Raw genomic sequence first — 13,742 nt, forward strand, 5'->3', positions numbered from 1 at the left:
GTCATGGGACGGTGCCGCTATCCTTTCACGCTCTCACAGGCGACAGGTAGGTTCCCTTCTTCTAATCTATCCCTTAGAGCCCTCGCACACAAAGTCCTTTCACCGGCTACCAGGAATCATACTTTCAAGCTATGCAATGCCTCAGTCGCCGATGTCCCCAAATTCAATGCCACACCATACTCAGAGCCATTGTCCCCAGTCCCTCCATTCCCAGGGCCACTGTCCCCAGCCCCTCCATTCCCAGGGCCACTGTCCCCAGCCCCTCCATTCCCAGGGCCACTGTCCCCAGCCCCTCCATTCCCAGGGCCACTGTCCCCAGCCCCTCCATTCCCAGAGCCACTGTCCCCAGCCTCTCCATTCCCAGAGCCACTGTCCCCAGCCCCTCCATTTCCAGGGCCACTGTCCACAGCCCCTCCATTCCCAGGGCCACTGTCCCCAGCCCCTCCATTCCCAGGGCCACTGTCCCCAGCCCCTCCATTCCCAGAGCCACTGTCCCCAGCCTCTCCATTCCCAGAGCCACTGTCCCCAGCCCCTCCATTCCCAGGGCCACTGTTCCCAGCCCCTCCATGCCCAGGGCCACTGTCCCCAGCCCCTCCATTCCCAGAGCCACTGTCCCCAGCCCCTCCATTCCCAGGGCCACTGTCCCCAGCCCCTCCATTCCCAGGGCCACTGTCCCCAGCCCCTCCATTCCCAGAGCCACTGTCCCCAGCCCCTCCATTCCCAGAGCCACTGTCCCCAGCCTCTCCATTCCCAGGGCCACTGTCCCCAGCCTCTCCATTCCCAGGGCCACTGTCCCCAGCCCCTCCATGCCCAGGGCCACTGTCCCCAGCCTCTCCATTCCCAGGGCCACTGTCCCCAGCCCCTCCATTCCCAGGGCCACTGTCCCCAGCCCCTCCATTCCCAGGGCCACTGTCCCCAGCCTCTCCATTCCCAGGGCCTCTCTCCCCAGCCCCTCCATTCCCAGAGCCACTGTCCCCAGCCCCTCCATTCCCAGAGCCACTGTCCCCAGCCTCTCCATTCCCAGAGCCACTGTCCCCAGCCCCTCCATTTCCAGGGCCACTGTCCCCAGCCCCTCCATTTCCAGAGCCACTGTCCCCAGCCCCTCCATTCCCAGAGCCACTGTCCCCAGCACCTCCATTCCCAGGGCCACTGTCCTCAGCCCCTCCATTCCCAGAGCCACTGTCCCCAGCCTCTCCATTCCCAGAGCCACTGTCCCCAGCCCCTCCATTCCCAGGGCCACTGTCCACAGCCTCTCCATTCCCAGAGCCACTGTCCCCAGCCCCTCCATTCCCAGAGCCACTGTCCACAGCCTCTCCATTCCCAGAGCCACTGTCCCCAGCCCCTCCATTCCCAGAGCCACTGTCCACAGCCTCTCCATTCCCAGAGCCACTGTCTCCAGCCCCTCCATTCCCAGGGCCACTGTCCACAGCCTCTCCATTCCCAGAGCCACTGTCCCCAGCCCCTCCATTCCCAGAGCCACTGTCCACAGCCCCTCCATTCCCAGGGCCACTGTCCCCAGCCCCTCCATTCCCAGAGCCACTGTCCACAGCCTCTCCATTCCCAGGGCCACTGTCCCCAGCCCCTCCATTCCCAGAGCCACTGTCCCCAGCCCCTCCATTCCCAGGGCCACTGTCCCCAGCCCCTCCATTCTCAGAACCACTGGTCCCAGCCCCTCCATTCCCAGAGCCACTGTCCCCAGCCCCTCCATTCCCAGAGCCACTGTCCCCAGCCCCTCCATTCCCAGAGCCACTGTCCCCAGCCCCTCCATTTCCAGAGCCACTGTCCCCAGCCCCTCCATTCCCAGAGCCACTGTCCCCAGCCTCTCCATTCCCAGAGCCACTGTCCCCAGCCCCTCCATTCCCAGAGCCACTGTCCCCAGCCCCTCCATTCCCAGAGCCACTGTCCCCAGCCTCTCCATTCCCAGAGCCACTGTCCCCAGCCTCTCCATTCCCAGAGCCACTGTCCCCAGCCCCTCCATTCCCAGAACCACTGTCCCCAGCCCCTCCATTCCCAGGGCCACTGTCCCCAGCCCCTCCATTCCCAGAACCACTGTCCCCAGCCCCTCCATTCCCAGGGCCACTGTCCCCAGCCCCTCCATTCCCAGAACCACTGTCCCCAGCCCCTCCATTTCCAGGGCCACTGTCCACAGCCCCTCCATTCCCAGGGCCACTGGTCCCAGCCCCTCCATTCCCAGGGCCACTGTCCACAGCCCCTCCATTCCCAGAACCACTGTCCCCAGCCCCTCCATTTCCAGGGCCACTGTCCACAGCCCCTCCATTCCCAGGGCCACTGGTCCCAGCCCCTCCATTCCCAGGGCCACTGTCCACAGCCCCTCCATTTCCAGGGCCACTGGTCCCAGCCCCTCCATTCCCAGGGCCACTGTCCCCAGCCCCTCCATTCCCAGGGCCACTGTCCCCAGCCCCTCCATTCCCAGAGCCACTGTCCCCAGCCCCTCCCTTCCTAGTGTTACCATCTCCTAGGAACATGATGACATTCTTGGCCACGTTGGTGTTGAGCTTTTGGAGTTTCAGGGCATTTTTCAAGGTCTGTTGGGCTTGTTGACGCCAATAATCCGGGTCTTTCTCTTTCTCTGCAGAGAGAGGCAGTTATTTAGCAAAGTGGGGAATAGCCTCCTACCCCTAGAATTACAGACACCTCAGTCGCTCCTTGCTGGGGCGCTGAGATGATCTCAACATGGAAAAGAGAGTGAAGGGTTGTGAACAGGTTCCAGGAAACCCCTATAAACACTCCTGAAGACAATGGCATCTTCACAAAATGAAAAAACAAAACAAACCAAAGAAACAAAGAAAAAAAACAAAGAGCAGAGACACCAAGTGACTCTCCCAAAGACACAAAGCATGAGCAGACTTTGGCAGAGTTCGATTTCCCAGCCAAGCCCACACTTGCCCTTCACCAGCAGTGAGCAGGAGCAGCCATGCCAGCAGGCAGTAGGGAAGTATTTAACCTCTTCCAGAAATCCCTAGAAGTACCAGCCATCAATGATAAACTCTGCCTGGCTTGTTCATTACAGCAGGATGGGTGTGTGGGCCACTTCCGGTGAGAGCCTGAAGGCCGGGAGCTGGGAAGCAAGCCTCACCCTTGGTTGAATGCATCACACAAGGCATTCCTGTTGGGGTACCTGGAAAGGCAGGGCTGAGGCTCCATCTGCATCCCCCACTCTCTAACACTCACTACTGCCCCCAGGCCAGCATCTTAAGAGTTTGAGGATAAGTAAGAACTGGAGTCTGACCTTTTCCTCCCTCCCTCCCTCCTTCTCTGTCTCCATCTCCTGTAGTAACTAATCCATAGCCTTGGTACCCTGGGCAAATTACGTCCCTGAGCCCCAGTCCTCACCTGTCAAATGGGTTAACTGTACTTCTGACTCGGGGTCTTTTTGAGGACTACACCAGATGTGGAAGTGACCAGGTTCATAGAGAGGGCCCAAAGATGCCCTTTCACCTTTTCCCATGCCTATTTTCCAAGGAGATAACACGGGTCCTATCCCTGGAGGTATCCAAGGGGCTTCCTCTCTGGCTTTCCCTGGCCCCAGCAGACCTGCTCACAGCACTGGAAGCCCAAGGTTGAAGGGCCCTAACGGAGCCTCCTTCAGAAACCTCCCACTTCAGGCAGGGTGAGGCAGAGGCAGAAGCCAGAAGTGAAGGGTCCAGTGCCACAGAGGATGTCTGTGGTGTGGAGATACGGTCACATGTTCCAGCCTCTTCAGGTCTACACTTGCCTCTCAGGATAACACGCTGAGAAGCCTCTCTGTCCTGGCACATGCATGGGTCCCAGCCTCATGCCAAGAGTTCCACAAACACAAGCATCTTCTGTGGCTTCTCGGCCACCCCAAGGAAGGGTCATCACTTCCTCCCAGCAGGAAGGGAAGAGAGCAAAAATGAGGAGCCAAGGAAGAACTGGGGACATTCAAATCACCAAGCAGTGGCCACAACAGACAACCTAGAGGTGGGGAGGGGACCACACTCCATCTCAAGCCTTGAGCCCCGCCCCCTGCCTCCAGCCCTCCCTCCTCTTCTAGAAGTGTCTGCTGGGACTCCTAGTTTCAGACCTCACAGGAAAGTGCCCCTCCCCACCAGGGGAAGCTGGAGGCCTGGGCCTTGCTGTCCAGGCCTGGCTACCGGAACCCCAGGAATTCTCTCAACTCCCACAGCCCCGAGATGACAAGACTATGCCTCTGCAACTAGCTTGTTCACAAACCCAGATGCTTACCCCATGTCCCCAGCCCTCAAGGTCAATGGCTTAAATCACTGGTTCTGCAAACCTGGCTGATGCCAGTCTTCTACCCTGCCCCCATATCACCACCACCACCACCACCACCACCACCACGCACCCAGCAGAACACCCTGCGTCACAGAGCCTCTGCAGTCACTTGAGCGCCACTTGGGGGTTGAAGAACTTCATCCCCTTCTGACCACATGCCCATTTACCCCCCAGCAGTCAGGCAGACTCGGGGCCTGACTGACGCCAGTCTGTCCCATGTCATGATCTTTCTCAATACCAGCTCTGCCACCATTCTTAACTGGTCTTTGTTAGATTGGGAATCTGATGAAGATTCTGGGGCCTGTTTCTAAGAAGGCCTGAGTCAGTATCAAACCAACCTCCTTACTAGAGGCGGAGGAGTGAGTATTAAGCAATAACGGTTTGGATGACTGAATACCAAGAGACCATTGTTTCTGGGGACAACGGGCAGGGACCTATGCTCAGGATGTGACATCATGTGCTAAGGTGCTAATTAGTACTTACTGCATGAGGCCACTCCTATGGGGTCCAGAACACACTGAGTGATGCCTGGGAATGCTCCCTCCGCCCCCACCCCAATCTAGGCGGTAGCTTCACAAACACAAGTGTGTGTGTGTGTGTGTGTGTGTGTGTGTGTGTGTGTGTGTATGAAAACCCATCATTGAGGACATCTGAGATTGTGTTCTTTACTGTGAGTTATAATTAATTGTAAAAAGCAGACAGTATAACAACACAGCGCTCTCCTTAGAGAACGGCTAGCACGGGGCTGGTGAGATGGCTCAGTGGGCAGAGGCTCTTGCTGACAAGCCAGCTGATCCGAGTTTGATGTCTGGGACCCATTAAGGAGAAGGAGAGAACTGACTCATAAAGGCTGTTCGCTGATCTCCCCATGAGAACACACAAATGCACGCATGTGTATGCATGCACATGCGCACGCACGCACGCACACACACACACACACACACACACACACACATACACACAGTAGTTAAACTTTATTTTAAATGTCTAGAAAGAGAAATAAAAATTGAGATGTTGAATATTTGTAGATTTTTAAAAATTTGTTGCTTTTTTTTTTTAAGTATATATTTGTTTGTTTTTTATTTTTGTTTTTTGTATGGGCACCATGTATGTGTCTGATGGCCACACAGGCCAGAAGGGGCTGTTGAATCCCCTGGGATTATGAGCTGTTGTGTACGTACTATGTAGATGCTGGGAGTCAAGCTTGGGCCCTCTGGAAGAGCAGCTGGTATTCTTAAGCACTGAGCCACCTCCCCTGCCCCATCTGGTCCTCTGTTCGCTTGGTTTTGTTTCTCTCTTCCTTTTCTGTCTCTAGCTCATCTCTCACATCCAGGTTGATGGTGCGTGCTGAGAATCAGGGACCATGTCCAGGTGAACCTGAACTCCCATGGATGGGCCTCACTGGACCCCAGAGAAGATGTTGGCTTGGGAACCCCACTACCGTTGGAGTAAACACTCTGCGCCCCCATATCTCCTCGGCTAAAATAAGAGAATCCCTAAGAGAGGGGGAAAGCAACATTCTCGGTGCCCCCCACTTCTGTCAGATACTGAGTCAGTCCCTGCAACCCCTCAATGGCTCCAAAGAGGAGGGGTTATTACCTCCATCGGACAGGTGGGGAAACTGAGGCTCCCTGAGGGAAAAGCAGGGCTTTCAGCCATATGATGGATGGAGCTAAGGAGGGCTTCCCTCGCTGACTCAAGCTGCAGGAAAGATGAGCTGAGGAGATGGCTCAGGGCTAAAGTGTTTGCTGTGCAAGCAAGAAGACCTGAGTTCAAGTCCCCGATATGGTCCCTGTAGCCCAGTGTTGGGGAATCAAGACAGGTGGATCATGGGCCTCGCTGACCAGTCAGTGTAGTTTAAATATGTGACCTCCAGAGTCAGTGAGAGACCTCACCTCAGAAATAAGGTGGAGAGCTAGCTGGTGGAGAAGTGACCCAGAGGTTAGCAGCACTGGCTGCTCTTCTGGAGGACTTCAGTTCTCGGAGGAGCCACTCACCTAAGTGGCTCACAACTGTCTGGATCTCCAGCCCCAGGGGATCCAATGCCTTCTCTTTTCAGACCTCCATGGTCACTGCATGCACATGGCACACAGCTATGCATGCAGGAGAGAAAAGATATGCCACAAAAGAGAAACAGCTAAGGCCCAGCATGGTGACGCACGCCTTTAATCCCAGTACTTGGGAGACAGAGGCAGGCAGATCTCTGTGAGTTCAAGGCCAGCCTGGTCTACAAAGGGAGTCCAGGACAGCCAAGGCTACATAGAGAAACCCTGTCTTGAAAAACAAAAACAAGACAAAACAAAAGATAAACAACTAAAAGCAGCCCCTGATGTCAACAAGGAAAAGAAGAGTGAACATTCCCAGAAGCACTTGAAAGAGAAGTCAAGGCAGAAGGATAAACAGGGGAAACTGCAGAAGAACTCTGGGAGGTGCCAGGGCAGACACAGATCCAGTGGAAGCTGATGTGACCTATGTGGTTTTGGAGCAAGAGATGGAAGAGGCGGGGCGGGGAGAGACAGTGTGCATTTGAGCCAGAGATCTGAAGTTAGACCATAAAACACTAATACAAGAACTCATCTAGGATAGCGGATCACCTGAGACGTGGAAAGGGTTAAACACAATAACACATCATAGAAACGCTTCCATGGGTAAAACAAAGGAATTCCCAGAAAAACCTGGATAAGCAGTTAGGGGAGTGCACTGCTCTTGTTGAAGACCAGAGCTGGGCTCCCAGCACCCTTTTTAACTCCAGCTCCAGGAGATCTGGTATACTCTCTGGCCTCCACAGGCACCTGCAGGCACCCCCCCCCACACACACACGCATGCACTTATCTCTTCCAACTGAAGACAAGTTTGAAAGCAAGCTAAGGAGTCTTGCTTTAAGCATATAGCTCCCAGCTCTTAAATACTTTGGATGAGTCCATGATCTCGACCCCAGACCACACCAACCCTGCCTACCCCTTCCTTCCACCTGAGTCCGGAAGTCCTCTTACCTGGCACAAAAGAGTTGGTAAGGCAGGTGCCGATGGCCAGTACTAAGAATGGTGAGATCATGGCGTACCACGAAATCTGTTCCTCTCTGGAGCCCAGATGGGTGGGTGGGAAGAGGTGGGCTGGCAGTGTCAGCCGTTAATTGACGTGCCGATCCTAGAAATTAGAAAAGAAGGGGAAAGGTATGCGGGCGCAGCCCCAGAGCGGGTTTCTTCATTCCTGCCTTTGTTCATTGATTCACTCAGCAAGAGCTTGTTAAATACCAAAAAGCCATCGTTGGGCCACCACTCTGGGAACAAAACCACACGGACAGTTGTGTAAGTATAAATGAGTCTGCAATGCTAAAAGAAATCACCCCACCTCCCGGTTGCCCAATCTGCCCTGATGGCAGGCTTCTCATGCTGTACTGGCCGGAGCTGGGGTCTCCCGGAGAGACAAGGCCAGAGTCTCTTGCCTGTCATTCTGCAAGCTCTCAGGCGATGCTCTGGCTACAGCTCACTCCTGGACCACATCTCAGGAAGTAAAAGCCCACAGCCTTCTGCCTCCCTGTGTGCCTTATACAGCAAGGATAAAAGAGCCCGAGTTTCTTCACAAGGATATCTGTACACCAATATTTGCCCCATTCTATCAGAGAACTTACCAAGTCCTTGGTTTTTGGTAATCAATATATAAGCAAAAAAAGCATCTATGTAGCCCAGACTAGCTGAGGATGACCTCGAACTCCTGATCTTCCTGTCTATGTCCTCCAAGTGCTGGGGTTACAGGGGTGTGCCTCAGCAGCTGACTTGCTTTGATTTTTAAAAATCTGCATTTTTCCCATATTATTCACCCCCCCTTTTTTTGTCAATGCTGGGGAATCAAACTCAGAGCCCCACCCAAGTTGGACCATTTATTTGTTCTGCTGAGTTAGAACTCAGATTCTCTGGTCTGAGTTTGCATTTGTTTCCCTAATGACTAATGCACTGAGCATCTCCCCACAGGCTCCTTGGTCCATGAGTACACCTTCTGCGCTGGCATAGTTCCTGAGATAGTCTGCCTTGGAGCTGAGGAGACAGCTTAGCAAGTAAAAGCATCTGCCAAACAAGCCTCAGGTCATGAGTTTGATGCCCGGAACCTATAGCACGAGAGAAAGGATGACGAAAGTTGTCCCCTGGAACTGTGGAGGTGGCTCAGAGGGTAAAGGCACTTGCCTCAAGCCTGATGGTGGAAGGAAAGAACTGGCCCTTGATTAGGGATACAAACAACAACAGCAATAGTAAATTCGAGGCATACCCTGCATCCGCCCCACAAACCCACCCCACCCCACCCCCAAGGATGAAACCCAGGGTTTCAGGCAAGCCTCCTACAGCTGAGCCCTCCCTAAAATTTTAAAAGAAAACATTTTTTTAAAGGACGAATTTTTAATTTTTTTTTTTAAAGGACTGAAGGAAACACAGCAAACATTAATTGGTGGTTTGCTCTGGGTGGCAAGACTAGGTATGATTATTTCCTCTTAAAAATTATTTTCCAAGTTGCCTAAAATGGAGTGTGCATGAATGGCCTGAGCATGTTTTTTTAACTGTGGTCATGTTGTTGCGATCCCACGAGACAGCCCCACTGGCTGCTAGCTCCAGGATGTCCAACTGTCTGGATGGGGATATTACAGGGAGAGGTGTGATTTTTTTTTTTTAAAAAAACAAGGCAGGATGCGATTACCCCATTTGTTGTGGGAAACGGAAATGGCAGAAATTCTACAGTGAGAAAGGACAGACAAGCCTTCCAATCTACCACCCGAATAAGGAACTTAAGGTAAGGCTCTGTTGTAGGAAGGGTGGGGGGAGGAGGGGAGAAGGGAGAGGAAACACCCTCTATCCAGTGCCTAACTGCATTTAACCCCGAGGTCAATTTCAGGTGATTGCTAAACAACCTCTTGTCTCCAACTTCCTATCACTTCATCTACTTGGCATGCTGTTTTCAAAATAACTCTTCCCTAGGCGGGGTGTGGTAGCGCACGCCTTTGATCTTGGCTCTTGGCAGAGGCAGGCAGATCTCTGTGAGTTCAAGGCCAGCCTGGTTTACAAAGTGCGTCCAGGACAGCCAGGGCTCTGTTATACAGAAAAATCCAGTCTTGGAAAACAACAACAACAACCCCCCCCCCCCACTCTTTTCTGGTCCATTTGTGGCACTACACTGGCAGCCTCTACTCCAGCGGTTTTCAACCTCCTGGAGTTTGCGACCCTTTAATACAGTTCCTCATGTTGTGATGAGCCCTAACCATAAAATTCTTTTTGTTGCTATTTCATAACTTTAATTTTGTTACTGTTATGAATCTTTTAAAAAAATATTTTATTTAATTTTAATTTATGTGCGTTGGTGTGGGGGTGTTAGATCTTGGAGTTACAGACAGTTGTGAGCTGCCATATGGGTGCTGGGAATTGAACTCGCATCCTTTGGAAGAGCAGGCAGTGCTCTTAACCACTGAGCCATCTCTCCAGCCCCCTACTGTTATGAATCTTAATGTAAACATCTGATATGCAGGATTTCTGATATGTGATCGATCCCCCAAAGAGGTCGGGACCCACAGGTTGAGAACCATTAGTCTAAAGTTTCACCTCACTTAGGAATGTCACTTGGGTGCAACTTTGGGCACCAGGCATCACCCACCAAAGCTGAGCACCACATGGCTGCCATGGGAGCTCCCTTTTACTCCATGCCAGGCTTGTTACCTGTGTCCACTCCAGCGTGTGCTGTTGAGAACTCATGATTGACAGCACCTCACACGCCTCTCCCAGTGTGAGGCCGAACCAGGAAAGCCAGGACCATGGGCACACATTGACACCAATGGCACAACCATGCAGGCTGCAGCACCCCATAGGCGCCAACCGCCCCCCTCCCCCCGTTTCTCTGTTTTTAGTACTAGGTACAGAGACAGTGGAATAAGACGGCACAACTGTGTGGGAGGGGAACCTGAAGGGGACCCATGGGAACTTCTGAGGCACAGGCACCTAGTACTGATAAGGTACTAGGTCTGCCCGAGGGCTGGGCTTGAAAATCAAACCATCTCTTCCTTTACGGTAGGAACTTCAGTGCATGGGTGTCGCCGTCTCTAAGGTCGGAGGTGCCCTTTGGGGACAGTCAACGTGAGACATGCCTGGCAAGGGATTGCCAGTGGGCTTCTCACTAACAACTTCTGTAGCAAGGGAAGAGGAAACTACTGCCTCCAGATGAGAAGGGCACAGCTTTGAGAGGAGACATGATTAGCCTGTTCTCGTGAACAAGCAGGTGGCAGTGCTGAACCTTGCCCGCGGGGCTTCTGGGATTCCAGAAATAGCAGCGAGATTACTGTGGTAAGCCCAACCCCTCTATTTCCTCAAGTGTAAAGAATAGAAGTCCTCTTAGGCTGCCATGATTGTAGAGACCGGCCTCGCCACCCAAGTTTATATGGCCTCTTTGTAATCAAGCAGTCCGCACCGCTAAGCCTGGCTGTCCCTGATCTGTCCCCTAGCACCACGTGGCCAGCACTGTATGAAACCAATTGATTCAGCTGGTGAGGTGGCTGAGCAGATGGAGACACTTGCAGCCACGCCTGATGACCTGGAACCCACACGCTGGGAGACCTCACATAGGCACTGTGGCATGCGCGTACGACTCGCTGTCCTGCACGCAAAGTCAATATAAATATGTTTAAGTTAGTATAGGGGCTGGAGATAGGGCTCACTGGCCAGGAGCACTGGCTGCTGCTGCAGAGGACCTGAGGTTCCATTCCCAGCACCCACATGGCAGCACAAAGCCATCTGTGACTCTAGCTCCAGGGGCTTTGATGTCCTCTTCTGGGCTCTGAGGGAACCAGACACACATGTGATGCACAGACATACATCAGACAAAGCACTCTTACACATAAAATAAGAGCTCAATATTTATCAAGAAAACTAGCAGGGCAGTGGTGGCGCATGCCTTTCATCCCGGCACTTGGGAGGCAGAGGCAGGCGGATCTCTGTGAGTTCGAGGCCAGCCTGGTCTACAGAATAAGTTCTAGGACAGTCAGGGCTACATAGAGAAACCCTGTCTTGAAAAAACCAAAAGGAAAAAGAAGGAAAGGAAGGAAGGAGAAAGAAAGGAAGGAAGGAAAGAAAAAGAGCCAGCCAGCCATTGATCAGTGTGGGGAGAGTCCCCATCTGTACAGCGCAGTCCCCATCAGGGACCTAGGGCCTCTCTCAGTTCTTCCAGTGCTTTGACTGCTCCGCGGATAGAATTTAGGTTTTGTGACACAAACACCTCTCATGGCGGGGGAGTTACTGTGCGTGCCTCTGTTTCTTTAATGCTACTATAAAATACCTGGGTGTTTGGTTTTGTTTTTAATGTTTTGATCTTATAGGCTGAACTCACATTTTAAGCATTTTGTGTGTACGTGTGGGGATTCCTTGGCATTTTCTAGGTAGACAGGCATGTAATTTACCAAGAGCTTAAGGGCTAGCAAGCTGGCTCTGTGGGTAAGGGTACTTGCCACCAAGCCTGACAACCTGAGTTTGATCCAGGGGAACCATAGGATGGAAGGAGAGAACTGATATCTGAAAGGTTCCTCTGACACACACACATACACACACACATACAAAGACAGACAGACAGACACACATGCACACACACACAGAGACAGACAGACACACATGCACAGACACACAGAGACAGACACACACACAGAGAGAGAGAGACAGAGAGAGAGAGAGAGAGAGAGAGAGAGAGAGAGAGAGAGAGAGAAATGTATTTTTTTAAGTAAAAAAAGTTTTACTTTTCCCTTTCTAGTCATGTGACTTCTTCCACTGCCCTCGCCCCGACCTTTGCTTTATCACACTGGTCAGTAGTTGTAGTGTGAGGAGGAACAGAAGCAACAAAAGTAAACGTTTCTTCTCTGGTTCTGATCTTAGGGTTTTCACCTTTCAAGTCACCTTAGGGAATTCATCTTTCAACACCGAGGTGGCATTTGCAAGTGTGAGGTGGAGCAGATTTTGTGGGGACAAGCCAGGGATTTGGATTGGACATGGTGGGTTTGAGGTGTCATTGGGAAGAGCAGACAGTCAGATGTGAGACTGGCAGGCCTTGGCTAGAGGCATAAATTTGGGGATCAAAGGGTGTTAGCGACTCTTACAACCTTGATGAGATCATCTAGGAGAGGGAATGGGACGCAGAAGCCTCGTGATGACATCCCTCAGAAAAGCCAGGCTGAGAAGAACTGGGGGGTTTTTTCTTTCTTTCTTTTCTCCTTCCTTTTTTCTTCCCTCCCTCTCTCCCTTTCTCCTTCCTTCCTTCATTTTTTTCTTCCAGTCCTCCTTCACTCTTTCCTTCCCTCCTTCCTTTCTTCCTTGTTTCTACATAGAACCCCAAGGCCTCACATGGGCTAGGCAACTGCTCTGGTCCCTGAAATGCACTCTAAGTGGCCGCCCAAAGAATTTCTTTCACTTGGTAAAATGATGAAAGCCTTATGCCAAAACCTTACCGACACCATTAGGGAGAAACACGGTGAGTTCCCTAACACGGGCTTATTACCTGGCTGGGAAACAGATCTGTGTGGCATTAGGAGGTGGTGGTGGTGGAGACCCAGGAAATCCTTCAGCCTCCTGCCTCCGCTCAGACTCCTCCATTTTTTCTCACCCCAGAGGCTTTAGGCAGTTCAGGGTGAGAGACTCTGCTGGGCCCAGTCTGGGGGAGCCCTGGCTTCCTACCACCCATTAGTTGGAGAGGATGCTGGCCCATAGTCCCCTCCCACAGCCTAGCCTAGCTCCTTTGCCAGGCTTCCAGCTACGTGATCTGATTATTTAGGACAAGAACGCAATGGTTTTCTGGCCGCTCTGGCTCTGAGTGAGAGAGGAGCTACTTGGCAGGATGGAGAAGAGGCTGAGAGGCTGGGCCCGGACCCTGACAAGGGCATTCTGAGGCAGTGGATCGAGTCTGGCAGAACGCCAGTCTCCGGCTGGTGTCAATAGAGCCAGGACAGTCTGAAAGACCGGGATGAAGACGACCCATTACCAGGTACTCTGCCATGCCCACCTGTGAACTCACACGGCCTCCCAGCCATAGTTACTCCTGCCCTCATCACAGTTCAGAGAGCTGAGCTGGCGGGGGGGGGGGGTCCAGCTAGCTGACAACCACATACACACACACCCAGGCTGACTCAATTCATCTCCTTCTCCAGAGAGCGGATCAGTCTCTCCTGGCCTCAGTTTCCCCACCAGGGAGAGGAAGTGCCCATCCTTTTTCTGTCCTACATGAACAGTCATTTGGGGGTAGGGCATTTAGCAGGGGTTGGGGTCTCCTACCTGAGTGGCCTGGCCAGACGACAGGTGAAGAAACACAGCAGGCCGAGGGCCAGCATGAACAGGAGGAGGCTACCAACCGCCGTGACCACCATGTCCAGAGTGGGCGACAAGAGAGCCATGTTGGGAGTGCAGAGAGCCTTTAGATATGGCTGTCACTCACACTTGCTGGCTCTAAAGCCTGGG

General features: G+C 52.8%; 1 protein-coding gene across 4 annotated transcripts in view; it reads right to left on the reverse strand.

Annotated features, from left to right (window-relative positions):
* Positions 1–13,742, reverse strand: part of ALPL (alkaline phosphatase, biomineralization associated) — a 55,804-nt gene that overhangs the window by 12,869 nt on the left and 29,193 nt on the right. For all 4 annotated transcript variants that reach the window (XM_084787928.1, XM_084787927.1, XM_084787929.1 and 1 more), the window contains exons 2-3: positions 7,272–7,425; positions 2,471–2,590 (exon numbers count right to left, since the gene is read on the reverse strand). In XM_084787928.1, coding sequence (XP_084644054.1) covers positions 2,471–2,590; positions 7,272–7,332 — 181 coding nt within the window. In that variant the 5' untranslated portion in view covers positions 7,333–7,425. The remainder of the gene's footprint in view (positions 1–2,470; positions 2,591–7,271; positions 7,426–13,742) is intronic.

Source organism: Acomys minous (genome assembly GCF_964271855.1).
Source record: "Acomys minous genome assembly, chromosome: 6".
Taxonomy (NCBI): Eukaryota; Metazoa; Chordata; class Mammalia; order Rodentia; family Muridae; genus Acomys; species Acomys minous.